The 18,206-nt window shown below is 44.7% G+C and overlaps 4 protein-coding genes across 4 annotated transcripts; 1 reads left to right on the plus strand and 3 right to left on the minus strand.

Annotated features, from left to right (window-relative positions):
- Positions 1-2,458: 2,458 nt before the first annotated feature.
- Positions 2,459-6,157, minus strand: chrdl2 (chordin-like 2). The gene is made up of 11 exons (XM_072446247.1): positions 6,017-6,157; positions 5,791-5,903; positions 5,627-5,720; positions 4,666-4,811; positions 4,411-4,504; positions 4,283-4,338; positions 3,871-4,033; positions 3,557-3,745; positions 3,312-3,479; positions 3,145-3,237; positions 2,459-3,051 (listed from the first exon to the last, which is right to left on the minus strand). Exons 1-11 carry the CDS (start codon positions 6,081-6,083, stop codon positions 2,918-2,920), a joined length of 1,317 nt encoding a protein of 438 aa, XP_072302348.1. The 5' UTR covers positions 6,084-6,157; the 3' UTR covers positions 2,459-2,917.
- A 208-nt stretch (positions 6,158-6,365) lies between these two features.
- LOC140360834 (uncharacterized) lies at positions 6,366-9,212 on the minus strand. Its single transcript, XM_072446248.1, has 5 exons — positions 8,952-9,212; positions 8,654-8,807; positions 8,219-8,437; positions 7,576-7,770; positions 6,366-7,485 (listed from the first exon to the last, which is right to left on the minus strand). The coding sequence occupies exons 1-5, from the start codon at positions 9,090-9,092 to the stop codon at positions 6,485-6,487; spliced, it is 1,710 nt and encodes a 569-aa protein (XP_072302349.1). The 5' UTR covers positions 9,093-9,212; the 3' UTR covers positions 6,366-6,484.
- Positions 9,213-9,799: 587 nt separating this feature from the next.
- Positions 9,800-11,651, minus strand: spag7 (sperm associated antigen 7). The gene is made up of 7 exons (XM_072446263.1): positions 11,507-11,651; positions 11,024-11,091; positions 10,781-10,869; positions 10,629-10,713; positions 10,460-10,549; positions 10,200-10,356; positions 9,800-10,102 (listed from the first exon to the last, which is right to left on the minus strand). Exons 1-7 carry the CDS (start codon positions 11,589-11,591, stop codon positions 9,987-9,989), a joined length of 690 nt encoding a protein of 229 aa, XP_072302364.1. The 5' UTR covers positions 11,592-11,651; the 3' UTR covers positions 9,800-9,986.
- Positions 11,652-17,256: 5,605 nt separating this feature from the next.
- Positions 17,257-18,206, plus strand: defbl2 (defensin, beta-like 2). Its single transcript, XM_072445563.1, has 3 exons — positions 17,257-17,421; positions 17,888-18,002; positions 18,071-18,206. The coding sequence occupies exons 1-3, from the start codon at positions 17,316-17,318 to the stop codon at positions 18,087-18,089; spliced, it is 240 nt and encodes a 79-aa protein (XP_072301664.1). The 5' UTR covers positions 17,257-17,315; the 3' UTR covers positions 18,090-18,206.

Consider the following 18,206-nt stretch of genomic DNA (forward strand, 5'->3'; position numbering starts at 1 on the left):
AGATATAACAAAGACGGTCTCAGCTTTGGTTTGAATTTCCCTGAATAGATTAGGTGAATTATTAACAAAAACACATTTCTGCCGCTGCCCTCGATGATGAATCGGACCCTGGCAGCGCACAGGCCCACTCCATCCAATAGAGAATAACAACACACTCTTCTGGGCACGACTGTCTATGTTTATATATCTACTGAGGTGTATATTGGAGCCCATTACAGTTTCAACATCTGGAGGAGACGTCGGACCAATCAGGCTGAGAAATGTCCCGTGAGATCCTGCAGAGAGACACTGAATTTGGCCCGAAACGCTCGTCAAAAGCCCTCATTATTTGAAGTGTCGGAGCGGATCACTCTTCGCTGCACATCATTATCGGCGCTTAGTCATATGTAGCACGTAATACAGCGATAACTAGTACTTTTCCACTGTCTTTGTAGTATTAGCACTGGCATTCAACTCTCCGAGTATGAGGAGACCTGCAATTAGTCACGTTAAAATCGTTATTATCATTAAGTAACTTGATGGGCTTGTGTTAAAGATGCACTATGCAACTTTTCTGAAGGGTCTTTCACCTGCTTGTCGTCACGACTACCTTGAATGCTTCACAGTACAGCATTAAGCTAACCACATTTCTCCATAGAGACTAGTACATGGTGGACCCGCAGCAGAAATGTTACGCAGTACACCTTTAAAGGAGACATATTGGGCTTTATTTTCTTACTTAACATTGAACTATAACATAAGAAGATCATCGTTTTACATTTTTGCTCATCGTAACCGGCAAAGATGAGCTAAAAATTCTTAATGACAGAAACAGGTCCATTGACTTCCTGTTCAAAGCTGCAGAACTGATAAGCCCCGCCCTTTCACAGTGTTGTTTCCCCGTAACAAGCAGCAGATTGTCATTGACGTGATTTTATTTTTCAAAAGTGGCTACATGACATGAGTTTTCTGAGCCCTCGAGCATCAGTTGCAGGACAATACGCGATGACTCAAACATTAATGAATCAAAAAACAACTGTGAGTAAACTAATGATGAGGAAAGACCAAGGTTAAAAGCTCACTAAAGTTGACTTAGCAGAATATGTCCCCTTTAATATCCAGTGCTTTACCGTGTGTACTCGGCTACAGCGCAGTTTACTCTAAATACACATGTACTTTTGCCTCCTGTGGTCACATATTCTCACTGAGATCCGTCTGTAATTGCTCACAGTTGTTATGAGCATGTGGTGGCGTGTTTGCACTTCGACCTCAGCCCTTAATTGATAGTGGGATTTATTTCTATGACATTTGTGGTTTCCTGGCCTCACTCCAAACATCAGAGCAATTATCAGGAACATGAGTACGTGTTTGTGAATAGCTCGGGTCTCAATAGGTTTTGGAAATATTTTGATTAAGTGTAAACTGTAAGTAAAGGTTCAGCCGAGCGCCTTAATCAGCTAAGAAAGCAAACACAGCTATCAGGCTTAGTTAAATCAAACTCACTATGACCTCTTTCCAAACAACTGGTGCTGAAAACATCTGACAACGTTTCATCTGTTTATCGAAGCAAAACATTATGAAAATGTATGTGACTTTTTATTGGGGTACTAATATTTTGCCAAGACTTTTATTCTGAGTGTGTATGAAGGATTTAACGGACCCAGAATCAGTCCCTGTCATACTCAAATCATTTGTTTTTGAGCATTTACTCCTGAACCACAGTCCCATCTTAATGTTGGTTCAGAAGTGTCTCGTCTTGTCCGGAGCTTTGACCTCGTCTTTCTCTTCTGAGGATAATGTATTGTGACTGACTGCACCCAGATGTTACAGGCCTGAGCCAACCCTGGGCTGGAGCACAGAAGAAATCACACAGGAACTACAAAGACACCGGTTCAGGGTGTCCAAGTCTCTGTTTACATTCGACTAAACGACTAATTGGGGTTGGCAGTAATGGCCCTGTGGACGGGTCAAATGGACTAAAACACAAGGGTTTTGTCCTGGAGACTCGAACTGTTCAGTGCTTTTCTCCCCATACGGTTTACACTTTATCAACACCTTTATTATACATACGCAGGTTTTCCAAATCAAATGTACTTCTGAAATACGAGCAAACAAATCGACAATATTAATGCAGTGAATTTGACATCAGCAATTATTGTATCCGGTGTTCAGCCCATGAAGGGTTTACTGGCATAAAGTCACTCCTAACCTTGAAGGGAAAGCATGACTCTGATGTTAACACAATCACAGCACCGCGTCAGACAGGGTTTATGCCATTCTGTGTAATGTTCCAGAAAGAACAGCTCCATGGAGACGAGCAGGTGGCGTACTCTTCACCAGAAAAGTCAGATCTGTGGAGAGACGAGACCCTCGGATCTAGTGTGCATGTTTTAGTGCAGTAAGAAAACACCTGTTATTAAATAAATGCCTTTATTTCAGTCTCATTTTTGGTTGAGTCATCAATTAAATCTAAACAAAAAATACAGAGAAGTGGAAGGGCATCTGTGCGATTGCATTACCAGTAAAACAATCCAAGACTTATCACCATGATAACATTTCATCTCCAGTGGAAACAGTTCATCAGCGTTACAACAAACACAACATTCAGCACAACAGAACAGGTCTGCAGTGAGGGGAAGCCAAAAGGTTTTTGTGAGCACAACTTTCAGTTTCATTACAAATGACCAGTTCAGACTGTAACAAAATGATCAGTGGACTACAATAACAGCGCCTTTATAAAAATAGCAACAGAAGGGCTCAATTTTTGTGATTCTTAAGCAATGTCTCTCTCCAATTGAACAAACTTTAAATTAAGTGGCGACGTTCATGATGTTTTGCAATAAATATAGACATACACTTGACATTGAAAGCATTGCCATTGCTCCGAAACATGTATCTTTGACGCGCGACAGTCCACACTGGGCGAAGAGTGGTGAGGTCAGGGTGAACACTGTCCTTCAGTCTGCCTGGGATTCAAGTACTTTACAATCTCTAGTATCCCATCATAACATATCACTGTCCCAGAGGCTTTGCTCAGATCTCTAGCTTCCTCTTTAAATCTCCTCCATGTCTCTGTGAAATACATTGACATCCATACAAAGCTTTAATTCTAGTCCATACATAAAGTATATATAGGGATGTAAAGTGTGATAAGATGTAACAAACCTTCATTGATTGTCGTCAGCAGTGTGTGATTTTTTGGATGCTCCTTTATATCTTTTCTCTGGACATCCTCAATCTCCATTAATTGTAAAACCCCTGGAAGAGACAAAGACATTTGTCAATCTAACATTACAAGGCAATAGAATGTCCTATGAATGGTTTTAAAGTACCTTCTACACTCCTCCACATCAGCACCTCGACTTCACTCCGTTTTTCCGCTGCAATGATCTTCATTTTTTCTGGATTGTCCACATTTAAAGGAGACTCCACTTTATAAACCAGGACATTACTTCCATGTCCCATACGACACTGCGTCTGGTTGTTTGCGGCTCTAATCTCTAAAGGAAAGATAGAGCATTTACTCTCAGCCATGATTGTTTCGGTAAAGACAGATGTCTGGGTGCCGGGCTCAGACCTGGACATGTCTTGCAGCACTTTCCTGGTGTTTTTGTGGGATGCTGGCATGGATACTGGCTGGGACACGTGATGCGTTTACAGTCCTGGAGGCCATCGGTACAAGTGCACAAGATGCATTCAAGGACCTTCCCCAAAACTGGGTGCCAAATGTCTCCATGCGAGTATGTCTTTCCGTTGTACAAACAAGCTGTGAGAAATGGGAAACATCTGAGTGTGCTGCATATGGAAACAATAGTCGTGAGGAACATGTCCATAAAATCAAACGACTATAAAGCGGCCCTTTATAAACTGCTTGTTTTGATGAAGTCTCACCTCTTTGGTGTTTCCGCCGCAGCAGAATCTTCACGGTGGTCTCTGAGGCCCCTTTCAGATTGAGTTTGCTCAGACTTTGGGGAGAAGCCCTGACCCTGGATGCAATGGCACGGTCCGGCCACACCCGGATCTGCTCCCCTGGACACTGGTCCACTGAATGCCTCTTTGTGAACGCATAATAAAAGTGTTAGTTTAGAGCAGAGCGGTTCACCCCGGAGTGAGAGATGAAGAGGAGTCATCATCCGCCCTCATCATAAACTTTTACAGTTCTGACGCACTGACATAAATCACCCAAACTTAAAAGATATTATTTTTTCAGGCGCCATATTCTTATGAATATTTGTATTTTCAAACAGAAAGCTTAATTACCAAAGTAAATCATAACTGTGTCATAATTGAAAAGAAAACATACAACGCCTCGGTTGAGTTGCTGGTTTCCGTCCTCGCTCGATGCTGAGCCACTGTGATCTGAGTGAGGAGCATAAACAGTCCAGGTTATGACTGTGGAGCAGATGTTAAACAGTGAGCGGTCTGAACTACCTTTACACTGCAGGCAGCAGGTGTCCTGGGCCGGCACAGGAGAGGGGCAGGAGACCAGTGGACACGTCTTCAGGGCACAGAATATGTTCCCACTCTAAGAAGAGGAAATTATCAACAAAACCATTCTCAAAAATATTTCTATATTATATATAACTGTTGAGCCACTGCAGTTTTTCACAATGGCATTGGAGACATTGAAGCTCTGAATTAAATAACATGTTTATAATCACAATATTATCAGGTGAATGGACTTACAGCGCATGTGCACAGGACACACTGGTTCCTGTGTCGGGACGGGAACAGGTCTTGTTTGCTGAAGCTCTCTCCAGGGTGATAAATGGTCCCGTTGTAGCGGCAGGTCTTTACTGAAGCCCTGAGAGCAGCGGGGAACCTGGGCTCATCTGAGGAGGCATCATGACATCATGTTTTACTGAAGTCCATAAGATTGATCTGAGCTTAATCATCTATTTTGTATTCAAATATACAAAAGTGCATTAGCTCAACACGTTAATCTGAGATGGAATGAATGAATATGTAGGTCAATATCATCAAAACAAAATTATTTTTTTTATTTTATTAATTCTGTCAAACAAGCTGTACAACTTCCATCCATCCATCCATCCATCCATTTTCTACCGCTTGTTCCCTTTCGGGGTCGCGGGTGACTGGAGCCTATCCCAGTGACTTCGGGCCTTAGGCGGGGTACATCCTGGACAGTGGCCAACTCGTCACAGGGCCAACACAGAGACATAGACATTACAGACAGTTCACGCTCACATTCATTCACTAGGGCCAATTTAGAGTCACCAATCTTACCTAAGACATGCATGTCTTTGGACGGTGGGAGGAAGCCGGAGAACCCGGAGAGAACCCACGGTAACACGGGGAGAACATGCAGACTCCACCCAGAGAGATCATGTGATGTTGGTCTGGTCCGGGAATCGAACCCATGATCTCCTTCTTGGGAGGCAAGAGCGCTAACCGCCTTTGCCACCGTGCACCCCAGCTATACAACTTCATTCTAAAAATCTAAAAATCACTGTCGTCCCTCGAGGCAACTGCTCTAATGATGTTGGGTGTCACAAAAATAAATTGAATTGAATTAAAAATAATAAATAACTTGTCATATTTAGAATTAGAAAGAAAGCAAATCTATTCTTACTCTTTTGCCCTGTTTTGGTGAAACAGTTGTCTTCTTGTGGAAAGAGGGTCTTACCTGTGCATCTGGGGCAGCACTGCTGAGGCTCCACCACAGGGTTATCACAGGACAGAGCTGGACACCTGACCGTGCTACATTTCACATGTCCCGTCTAAAGCAGACAAGCTCCAGTCAGCAAGCATGACATTTCTCCTTTTACCAACTCAAACAGTGAAGTGTACCTCAGTGCAGGCACATTTCATACAATACACTAATCCAAACGGCTCCAAATGCGGGTGCCAACTGTCCCCCATGTTGTAAGTCTTGTTTTTAAAAGTGCAAACGACTCCACGACCTGTGCGTCAAGATTGGACACAAAACATATTTAACTCTTAAAATCAAAACCCACTGATGAAATCAGTTGGTGTGATCAATATATGATGCTGAAAGCACAAGCAGCAGTCCTACCTTTCCGTGGCTTCATATCAGCATCTACAAACCAAATGATGAACAAGAAAAGGCACGTTGGCTTCATGTTTTACATATGCGTGATAGTGTCTACAGTGCTCCATAAACGTGCATCTGCGGGACACAAACTTCGTAGAGCCGCAAAAGCACAATACAGCGAGATACATAGTGTTTCTGTCTGTGTAGCACCGCCCTCTAAAGGCAAAGCAGGCGCGTTTTACACAGAATGGACATTAACAAACAGTAAAGACAATACATTTCTGAGCATAGTCAATAATCAAGTCTCATTCTTTATTCATTGAGCAATAAACATTTTAATATTTTCAAAGCTCCAAATAATTTAATACATAAAATGGCATTCTGTACAATTCCGGAGATAAATCATATTTTCGTTGGGACTAAGTCCAGCCTTTCTGCTTCACTAGTAGGCTGTCTGAGAGTTGTCTCATGTCTTGTCGTGTTCACAGTTCATTTGTACACACACTTGTGCATCCGGAGTGTGCGTCTGTCGGCGTAGACTTTCCCACAGTGTTCACACATGCACTGTTTGACCCCTGAGTGCATGTGCATCATGTGAGTGCGTAAGTGTGCGTTCTGGACAAACGTTTTGTCGCACAGCCCGCAGGCATAAGGCCGCTCTCCACTGTGCACCCGCAGGTGCAGCTTCAGGTTCTGAGGGTTGTTGAAGCTCTTGCTGCAGATGTGGCAGACGTAGCTGCGCTCGTTCAAGTGCACGCGTCTGTGCACGCACAGGCTGCTCTGCTGGCTGAACGCTCGGCCACACACGTCACAAGTGTAGGGCTTTTCCCCGGTGTGCACGCGCTGGTGCACATGCAGCGCCACTGTGGTGCGAAAGCTCTTGGAGCAGAGGGAGCAGACGTAGGGCCGCTCGCCTGTGTGGATGCGCTCATGGACTAAGAGATTGACTTTATGGTTGAAGGAGCGGTCACAGATGGAGCATTTGAATGGGTGTAGACCAGAGTGAATGGTCATGTGATCTTTGAGAGTCCTGGAGCGTGTGAAGCTCCGCCCACACTCTGCGCACGTGTAGGGTTTGGCGCCAGTGTGCGAGCGCATGTGGCGGTACAGGTTGGTCTTGGCAGTGAATGAGCTTCCACACACTTTACAGTCGAAGGGCTTCTGTCCAGTGTGTACACTCAGATGCCCTTTCAGCTTGTCTCCGTCAGTGTAGCCCTTCCCACACTCTGGGCATTTGAAGGGAAAGTCTCCTGTGTGCTTGTACATGTGCATCTTCAAGGACCTGGACTTACAGAAACTGGTGCCACATGTAGTACATTTAAAAGGCTTGTCCTCAGTGTGAGAACACATATGCACCGTGAAAGCAAACTCACTGGTGAAACCTATGTCACAGATTGTGCAGTTGAAACTCCATGTCTTGAGTATAACAGGTGAGGGACTGTGAGCTAAAGTAAAGGACTTCGGGCTAGAGTCACACCTCTCTCCAGCTCCTGCAAAATACAAGAATTACATGTTATTAATAACTATGAAAATGACATACATATATTGTCTTTTAACCCACTGAACAATTGAGGACTCACTCTCCAAGCTAGAATCCTCATGTTCACATTTGATTTTGTCGATGACAGTGACTTGCTCCATCAACTTTACCGTTTCTGATTGGTCTTCATTCTGATTTGGTAAGTATTCAAACATACCAACATCTCTTTGAGTAGAATTCTCCTGAGATTTACTCTTAGACTTCCTAAGCTTCGTTGTGTTTGAGCACTGCGTCTCTGAAACAAACAGGACAAAGTGTCAACCCCAAGAAGGAAAAAGCCTGAAATCCAAACAGTCCATTGACTCAATATATTAACAGGAGAACAACAACATGTTAACATTTTGCATACATTTTGTAAAATAACTTTATTTGAACAATAAAAATTAACATTGCAGTTTGGCATTTTTCAAATTTAATGAAAATATTTGTTCTCTCCCTCCACATAATATTGTACACTGGTAGACAATGAAAGCCTGGAGTATTTGAAACCTTACAGATTTGTATGAATATATTTTGTGTATTTCGTTTATTTTTGGACGTTTCTCTTGTATGAGGGTAAAAAACTTCTCCAGTCCCTGTTTAAATGCATGTCTTATTTATGTATTAATCATTTCGTGATGGAATACTGGTGCTGTATTCTGCCCTAGTGGTTTCAAGGGGGGGAAACAAAGATGTTTACTTACTATTTACCACAGTATTCTGGCTAATATTTCCCCATTGGTCTTGAACACTGATGGCAGGAATTAACTCTGCATTGGCATAGCCTCCTTCTTCTGCCAGGTCATCTTCTGGAGATGGCAGATCTTTGTCAGACGTCTTGTCATTTGTTCCATAGCAGTGGTCTTCAATAATGGGCTGGGTCTTGCTTATGTCGTGAATTGCACCATACGAATGTTCAACCCCTGAAAACAAGATGTGTCATGTTACTCTTAACTGTAAATTAGTAAATAATGAATAAAAGGGTTTTAATTCACTTGCTAAATCAAGGCATGCATTTTTTTTTGTTCTAAGCACTACTTTTTGATCTGCACCACAAGAAATTGTCATGAATGACCAATACCGGAACATATATGCTAATAAACATGTTTTAAAAGGGCTGCGAGATCATCTGTACTCACCCACTTTAGAGCCCTGAAGGATGTACAGAACAGGGGCCGTTTTAGCAGGATTGTTGAGTTTGTCCACATTCAGTTCAACGACTAAGTCCAAAATGCTGAGAATTTTCCCCAAAGCCTCGTTGCCCAAAGTCTCCATAACAGAGGCAAACTGCACCTGGATCAAGAATAAGTAAACAATATCCGTCTTTTGTAATCTTAAAATGTGTTTCCACCCCATTCCTTATTTATTCATGACACGTGTTAAATGTATGTTTGTGTTGAAACTTTGTGTGTGTAACACACAAGTGTGTATTTGTACCATAGTGTGTTGTTGGGTGTCTGTATCCAGTCCTTTCTCCTCTTCGCTCTGGGAGAGTCTTTGGAGCTCCGTCACCGCCGCGCGCACGAGTCTGTCCATGACAGCGACGAGCTCCACGTGCAGGTCCAGAGAGGGGCTCATGGTGACCAAAGGCCCCCAGGATCAGTGTCAGGGCAGTGCGGTCACTTAAAGCGAAATCATCTGAAAGATTCAGTCTTGCTGACTCACAATAAACTGGATATAGGATATGCAGTCTCTTCCGGGTCACCAAATTCACTTCCGGTGTTAAACTACCGTGTCGCAGATATATTTGACTCATTTTTAGGTTCAGAAATAAAACATGACAATAACTTTCTAAATGTGCAACATTTTTAATAGTTCAAAATATGAATATTGCAAGACATGGTGTGGCTTTCAGCATTATTTAACAGAACATTGCCAAGAGATGATTAAAAGGACTTACATTATGTAAAGTCTGATAATAAAATGGGATTTCAAATTGGTTAATACTGACCTTTTAAAAACAAGCCTTATTTATGCAATGCATTTTGTGATTTTAGACTAAAACCATTCATCCTCATAAAACCCCTTTAAAATACTAAATGCCAAATACTGCCTATGACCACAGGAATAAGGATTTACACCTAGTCAATGTTAAAATAGGTTATTGAAAGACAGATCAATGTAGTAATAACCCACAGATCAATGTAGTAACCCACAGATCAATGTAGTAACCCACAGATCAACGTAGTAACCCACAGATCAACGTAGTAACCCACAGATCAACGTAGTAACCCACAGATCAACGTAGTAACCCACAGATCAACGTAGTAACCCACAGATCAACGTAGTAACCCACAGATCAACGTAGTAACCCACAGATCAACGTAGTAACCCACAGATCAACGTAGTAACCCACAGATCAACGTAGTAACCCACAGATACATTTGTGCCACCTGAGAATTCCCCACTAACGACTGTCACATAAGTTAATGAATGAATATCACAGACACACAGACACAGAGACACACCGTCTCAGGAGCTGCTACTTTGTGCCCCTGTATCATCGTCTCGCTTTTGTCGTTTCTTTGCTCTGATTTCATTCATAGCTTCTTCTATGGAGCGAGTGTCCCTCTTGTTCGCCACGGGCACTGAATGGAGGAATATTTTTTTAAAATAAAACGCAGCTTCTTGAATAATACGTAATACATTGAGGGGGGGTTTTCATTGACTATGCAGAACACTTACCACAGCCATAAGCACTGTTGGCCTCTAGTGTGTGTGCTGCATCTTTGGCTGCTGATGTGCCAATAAGGTGACTGTATTTGTCTCTGTAGTTGGAGTTGGGGCATGTTTCAGCCTTCTTAGACCGCTGGGCCTCAGCTTCCTCTAATGCTGCTTGCTCCTGTGGTGAAATTGAAAAGATACTTAGTTTTTTGTTAATACAACGTACAAAGTCTTGGTAAACTAGTTTCTCCACGTTTGACTAAATAACAAAAATGTTGCACCTTTAGTCTGCGGCGTTGCTCTGCTAACTTTGGGTCCCATTCCTCTCCTTTACGATAAGCCTCCAATTCCTCATCTGTAGGGGCAAACTCCTGCACAAAGTAGACATAGTATGTTCATAAACCATGTCAAGACATAATAGCCATGTATTTCTACAACATTCATTCAAACCTTCTTAAAAAGCATAACATAACGACTCTCCTCATCTTCCCCAAATGAAAAAGAGGTCAACCCAGCTACTTCTGCCACATCATGCCTGCAAAAAGACAGCAATGACACACGTTTCAAGAAAATGTCTTTAAGGTAAGGTATGCTGTACTTACAGTATACTTCTTTCAATTTTGCCCATAGGGTTGTACTTTCGTTTTCGTTCTATACTGTCTTGAATAAAATCTGACACTTCTTTTTCCATCTGAAAACAAGAACAAAATACTACATTGATAATTGCATAAATCACAGAAGTGTACTTCTACAGCTGCCACAGCCAGATGAGGCTTTGTGGAACAATAGCTACATAGCAGGCACAAATCAGTGAGATTTAAACCATCAATCAAAGGGCAACCTACTTTTTTCCTGAACTCTGCTTTCTTTTTTCTTTCTTCATCCTCCATTTTCTTTAGCCTAGCAGCTTGCTCTAGAACAAAAAAGGTGAATATCAAAACACACGTATAATATATTATTATAGGCTAGAGTTTTGCAGAAATGTTCAAATGTTACTATTCTCTAACTGATTTTTACAATATGATTTGGCCCCATGACAACCACAAACTTACTTAACCTACATATACTTCCTCTTTCAGAGTTGTTTTTAGCTATCTGTTTTAAAGTCCAATAGACTGTGATAAAGGGACGCAGTAGATGAAACGGTGCCGTTTGTAGCAGTGGATCATATGTTGTGTATCCTGAGTCTGCAGGACATCCCCATGAGGCGGTCCTAACCCACTTTAGTTTACTTCAGCTCAGCTCAGCTCCAGACTCCAGGGCTGTGTTTTCTAGTTCCCACGCAACAGTCATCTATTTGTGTTCTGATTTGTGTAGCTGAAAATTACCTTTGGCCTTTCGTCGGCTTTCTTGGTCGCCGACTGTAGGAGGTTTTTCCATCGAGTTTAAGATCGAGCCTAGAAGGTCCGCCATCTTGGAGATAAAGCGGTCGGTCGATCCACCACTTTGTTATGAGTCGAGCCGTGCAGTGCGCATGCGCACAGAATCCCAGGCCAAAGGAGGGCAAAAGTGTAAATCCAAACTGCACTCAACTAAGTTTACTTTGAAAAAACTCCTTTAACCACCCAACTCTTTCCATGTAATGTAAAACATTCGTAGTAAACAAAAATCATGTTGCTACTAATGAACGTTTTACGCAATGCTGTGAGCTGTTTGTGATCACTAATGTGGCAGTTTGCTACTGATTTTTCTTCTTGTGGGATTTTTTGGCGACTAACAAACTTTTAAAATGTGCATTACCGCCACCATCTGGAATTTGTGTCACTTCTTTGTGCTTTGTATTAACAGTAATAAGTGCAGTGCACCCAACAGACCCTACCCTAATTTCCCCTTCATCCACTGCCCTGAACAAAACCCTCCCGTACAATTCTCTCCAATTCCTCCCCGGCCATATTCCAACACCTAAAAATATTTTTGCTGCATCCAAAATCACCCGCACATTTTGTATCTTGCGCCTCAACAGAAATGTTCACAATCAGTATTATTATGGTATGCGGGAACACGATGACAACTGTTCCTATTGGCCAATCGTGATAGCTGTCAACCAATAAAAAGCACCTTTGTTTTGTCCTGGGTCTCGCATGGATCTAATATGTGTTGCTCCCAATATAATAGATCCATGGTTGCTCCATGTTCTTCCATACTCCACGATGTTGTTGTTGTTGTTGTTGTTGTTGTGCTGTAATGTTATTCCTAATACTCCACGATGTTGTTGTTGTTGTTGTTGTTGTTGTTGTTGTTGTTGTTGTTGTTGTGCTGTAATGTTATTCCTAATGTAGATGTGTCTGTGGTTCAGTGCCTTCAGATGCAATGAATGAATTGAAGAGCTGCAGTGTGCGCTGAGCTGTTGCGTTGTCTTGTTTTCATCATGGCCTTGTCTGTGCCACGTTTACGTTCAGTTCTAAGAACACAAACTTACTTCATTATTCCTCTCTAAACATGGACTAAATGTTTGATCATGATGTGATGAGTAAACTGTTTATTTAAATAGACCGTTAAATAAACCGGATACCGGATATCGTAGAGGTTCGTCCCACTAATAGAAACATGCAAGAGGTGAGCAGGGTTGATAGGAACGTTGTCTGCAGTGGTTACCAAGCAGAGGGTTCTTGAAGTGCTTTTATGAGCTTAGTTTTGCACATGGTTGATAAATATGCACCAATGAAAAAGATAAAAAGAATCAAAGCTAAATGGATTGATTCGACGCTGAAGAATTTGATGGATTTTAGAGTTTAAGGTACAGACGTGTTTGTAAATTCTGGATTATTGGAGGACAAATAAAAATACTTAGTTTAGGTTAAGTTAAGGTATCAAGCCACCAAAATGAATAAAAGGAGAACAGAATACTATACAGAATACAATGGACAACGCTAAACATGACAGGCAATTTAAAATTAACCTAAAGAGCCATTTTGAATATACATGAATATATTGTCTCCTCCTTGAGCCGACACCTTAACGTGGTGGAGGGGTTTGAGTGCCCGAATGATCCCGGGAGCTATGTTGTCGGGGGCTTCATGCCCCTGGTAGGGTCTCCCAAGGCAAACAGGTCCTAGGTGACGGGTCAGACAAAGATCGGTTCAGAAGCCTCTTATGACGACGACACAATCAAGGCAGTTCACGTCGCCCGGATCGGCGTCACCGGGGCCCCATCCTGGAGCCAGGCCTGGGATGGGTGCTCCATGGCGAGCGCCTGGTGGCCGGGTCTTACCCCACGGGGCCCGGCCGGGCACAGCCCGAAAGAGCGACGTGGGGCCGCCCTCCCGTGGGCCCACCACCCGCAGGAGGATCCATAGGGGGCCGGTGCAGAGAGATCTGGGCGGCAGTCGACGGCAGGGGCCTCGGCGACCAGATCTCCGGACACAGAGACTAACTCTGGGGAGATGGAATGTCACCTCGCTGGGGGGGAAAGAGCCTGAGCTTGTGCGGGAGGTTGAGCGATACCGACTAGATATAGTCGGCCTCACCTCCACGCACAGTTTGGGCTCTGGAACCCATCTCCTCGAGAGGGGCTGGACGCTCCACTTCTCTGGTGTTGCCCGCGGGGAGAGGCGGCGGGCTGGTGTGGGCTTGCTGATAGCCCCTCAGCTCAGCCGCCACGTGTTGGAGTTTACCCCGGTGAACGAGAGGGTCGCGTCCCTCCGCCTTCGGGTGGGGGACAGGTCTCTCACTGTTGTGGCGGCCTACGGGCCGAACAGCAGTGCAGAGTACCCGGCCTTCTTGGAGTCCTTGGGAGGGGTACTGGACAGTGCACCGACCGGGGACTCCGTTGTTCTACTGGGGGACTTCAACGCCCACGTGGGCAATGACAGTGACACCTGGAGAGGGGTGATCGGGAAGAACGGCTTCCCCGATCTGAACCCGAGCGGTGTTCAGTTATTGGACTTCTGTGCTAGCCACGGATTGTCCATAACGAACACCATGTTCAAGCACAAGGGTGTCCATCAGTGCACGTGGCACCAGGACACCCTAGGCCGGAGGTCAATGATCGACTTAGTTGTCGTGTCATCAGACCTCCGGCCGCGTGTCTTGGACACTCGGGTGAAGAGAGGGGCAGAGTTGTCAACCGATCACCACCTGGTGGTGAGTTGGATCCGCTGGCGGAGGAGGAAGCCGGACAGACTTGGCAGACCCAAGCGCATTGTGAGGGTCTGTTGGGAACGTCTAGTGGAGCCCTCTGTCAGTAGGGTATTCAACTCGCACCTCCGGGAGAGCTTCTCCCATGTCCCGGGGGAGGCTGGGGACATTGAGTCCGAGTGGACCATGTTCTCCGCCTCCATTGTTGATGCGGCTGCTCGGAGCTGTGGTCGCAAGGTCTCCGGTGCCTGTCGTGGCGGCAACCCCCGAACCCGGTGGTGGACACCGGAAGTAAGGGATGCCGTCAGACTAAAGAAGGAGGCCTATCAGGCCACTCTGGCTTGTAGGTCTCCGGAGGTCATCGACGGGTATCGGCAGGCCAAGCGAGCCGCGGCTCGTGCTGTCGCAGAGGCAAAAACCCGGGCCTGGGAGGAGTTCGGGGAGGCCATGGAGGAGGACTATCGGTCGGCACCAAAGAAATTCTGGCAAACCGTCCGGCGCCTCAGGAAGGGGAAGCAGTGTCTCACCAACACCGTTTACGGTGCGGGTGGAGGCCTGCTGACCTCGACTGGGGATGTCGTCGGACGGTGGAAGGAATACTTTGAGGATCTCCTTAATCCCTCAGTCACGTCTTCTGAAGAGGAAGTAGAGACCGGGGACTCGGAGGCTGGCTCATCCATCACCCAAGCTGAAGTCACTGAGGTTGTCCGCAAACTCCTCGGTGGCAGGGCTCCGGGGGTGGATGAGATCCGCCCTGAGTACCTAAAGTATCTGGATGTTGTAGGACTGTCTTGGTTGACACGTCTCTGCAACATCGCGTGGCGTTCGGGGACCGTGCCTCTGGACTGGCAGACCGGGGTGGTGGTCCCTCTGTTCAAGAAGGGGGACCGGAGGGTGTGTTCCAACTACAGAGGGATCACACTCCTCAGCCTCCCGGGTAAGGTCTATTCCAAGGTACTGGAGAGGAGAATCCGACCGATAGTCGAACCTCGGATTCAGGAGGAGCAGAGTGGTTTTCGTCCCGGTCGTGGAACACTGGACCAGCTCTATACCCTCCATCGGGTGCTCGAGGGTTCATGGGAGTTTGCCCAACAAGTGCACATGTGCTTTGTGGATCTGGAGAAGGCTTTTGACCGTGTCCCTCGGGGTGTCCTTTGGGGGGTGCTCCGGGAGTACGGGGTCCGGGGCCCTTTGCTCAGGGCTGTCCGGTCCCTGTATGACCGGAGCAGGAGCTGTGTTCGCATTGCCGGCAGTAAGTCAGACCTGTTCCCAGTGCATGTTGGACTCCGCCAGGGCTGCCCTTTGTCACCGGTTCTGTTCATAATTTTTATGGACAGAATTTCTAGGCGCAGTCAGGGGTCGGAGGGGGTCCGGTTTGGGGACCACAGGATCTCATCTCTGCTGTTTGCAGACGATGTTGTCCTGATGGCTCCATCAAACCCGGACCTGCAACATGCACTGGGACGGTTTGCAGCCGAGTGTGAAGCGGCTGGGATGAGAATCAGCACCTCCAAATCCGAGGCCATGGTTCTCGACCGGAAAAAGGTGGCTTGCCCTCTCCAGGTGGGTGGGGTGTCCTTGCCCCAAGTGGAGGAGTTCAAGAATCTCGGGGTCTTGTTCACGAGTGAGGGAAGGATGGAGCGTGAGATCGACAGGCGGATCGGTGCAGCGGCTGCAGTGATGCAGTCGCTGCATCGGACCGTTGTGGTAAAGAGGGAGCTGAGCCGAAAGGCAAAGCTCTCTATTTACCGGTCGGTCTACGTTCCTACCCTCACCTATGGTCATGAGCTTTGGGTAGTGACCGAAAGAACAAGATCGCGGATACAAGCGGTCGAAATGAGTTTCCTCCGCCGGGTGGCTGGGCGCTCCCTTAGAGATAAGGTGAGGAGCTCGGCCACACGGGGGGAGCTCGGAGTAGAGCCGCTGCTCCTCCACGTCGAGAGGAGCCAGCTGAGGTGGCTCGGGCATCTGTTCCGGATGCCTCCTGGGCGCCTCCCTCGGGAGGTGTTTCAGGCATGTCCCACCGGGAAGAGGCCCCGGGGAAGACCCAGGACACGCTGGAGAGACTATGTCTCTCGGCTGGCCTGGGAACGCCTCGGGATCCCCCCGGAGGAGTTAGAGGAAGTGTCTGGGGAGAAGGAAGTCTGGGAGTCCCTGCTCAGACTGCTGCCCCCGCGACCCGGCCCCGGATAAAGCGGCAGAAGATGGATGGATGGATGAATATATTGTTATATGTATATTGTTAATTCAATGAAAGATTATGCAATGGAATAATTGATAACTATGTTACTGTATTGTAAATTAAACTTGTTTTTAATTTACCCAGGAGGACTTTCAGCTAATGGGATTCATTTAAATAAACAAATCAAATAATCTGTGTGTCCTTTAGTTTTATTTTTCAGGTTAAATATGGTGTTGCTGGTTATTTTATTTTATTTAGTTTAATTTACAGTCAATTTTGATCAACTTATGTTACAACACCCGCTCTGCTACACTAAGTAACAACTATAGGAGAAAAAAGGTGTGTGCTTCACTCGAGGGCTGCATTTATAAATGCAAGACAAGCATACAAATACACCCAGATAGAAATTGTAGGAAACTTTCTTGAGGTGATACGTCACTTGCATGATTCAATGGAAATAGAAAGGTAAAACCATACTTTAGAAAATTCTCCTTGGAGACAGATGAGTTTTATGCCATACTGCCAATATGACATGTCATCAAGCAGAAGGAGGCTCTGAGTCAGGTTTGTGGAGATGCAAGCCCAGTAAGGACACGTGTTGTTCTATGTTTTAAGTGCAATAAAAACACAAAAAATGAGTAAAACATAAATAGTTTAGTCTATATTTTTGGGCTAAAAATTTACATACTGGGGCTTCAAATTCTACGAGAGGTAGGCTACATTTAAAATACATTATCCATAATTCAATTGCTTGATTAGTTTTGACTTTTTTCTTTGAAAAAGAGTATTTGTGTGTTGTAATGACAAGGGAGCCACTCAGGGATAGTTTGTTATTGTCAGTGAGGCATGGACTCCTCCCCCTTTTGAAAGGTGTATAAATGCAGCCTCAGCCTGCCAGCAGCTCTGACAGATGTATGTTACCTAAAATGAAAGGACTAAGCTTTGTTCTCCTTGTGCTGCTTCTGATGATGCCAGATGGAGACGGTAAGCAGTAAACATTTAACATTATGTGAAATCAATTTGAACAAAGCAATAGGCAAATCTAATATAATCGTCAACAATCAATTGTCTTCTAATATTTTTAAATAATCCGTTATTTATTTGTAGTTTTTAAACTGATTTGTCACATACATGTAATAAAACAAAAAATATTTGGTTAAAATATAAGCATTAGTTATCTTTGTTATAATTCCAGTGTCTGTATTGTCGAGTCTGTATTTAACAGATTGGCCAAAGTTGAACATCTCTTTAAATTCTCTGGTTTTCAAGGTGTTTACATATATAAAAATAAATGTTTAAAAAATGTGGAAATGCTGATACATTGCCCCCGTAAACATGGGAACATAAACATTTTTAAAATGCAAAATCCTTTAACTTATCTTTTAAAATCAGTAGTAAGCCTGAGCATTTAGTTATCTTTGTTATAATTCCAGTGTCTGTGTGCATGCAGGTATTAATCCAAGGATGCCACGTTGGTTTTGTAAGTATAAAGGAGTCTGCAGACGGTCGCCCTGTTATGCTCAGGAGTACTCTCGAGGCCATCATGGTTGCCCACGTGGATTCAGGTAGATCAAACTGTTCTTCCGCTATCAAGGTGAATTATAGTTACATAAATGTCCACATTTTTACTTAGGTGCTGTGCCATACAATAAGGCCTTTTGTGACTCCCGAAGGATGTGTGATCCAGCTCTCAAGATGAAGCTTATGGTCAGAGTAACTGAGCTGATCAATAGGCTCTGCAAAACACACTAATAAATTGGTTAACGGTT

Source organism: Eucyclogobius newberryi, unplaced genomic scaffold (genome assembly GCF_026437365.1).
Source record: "Eucyclogobius newberryi isolate DKJ021-1_F unplaced genomic scaffold, fEucNew1.0.hap1 SCAF_15, whole genome shotgun sequence".
Taxonomy (NCBI): domain Eukaryota; kingdom Metazoa; phylum Chordata; class Actinopteri; order Gobiiformes; family Gobiidae; genus Eucyclogobius; species Eucyclogobius newberryi.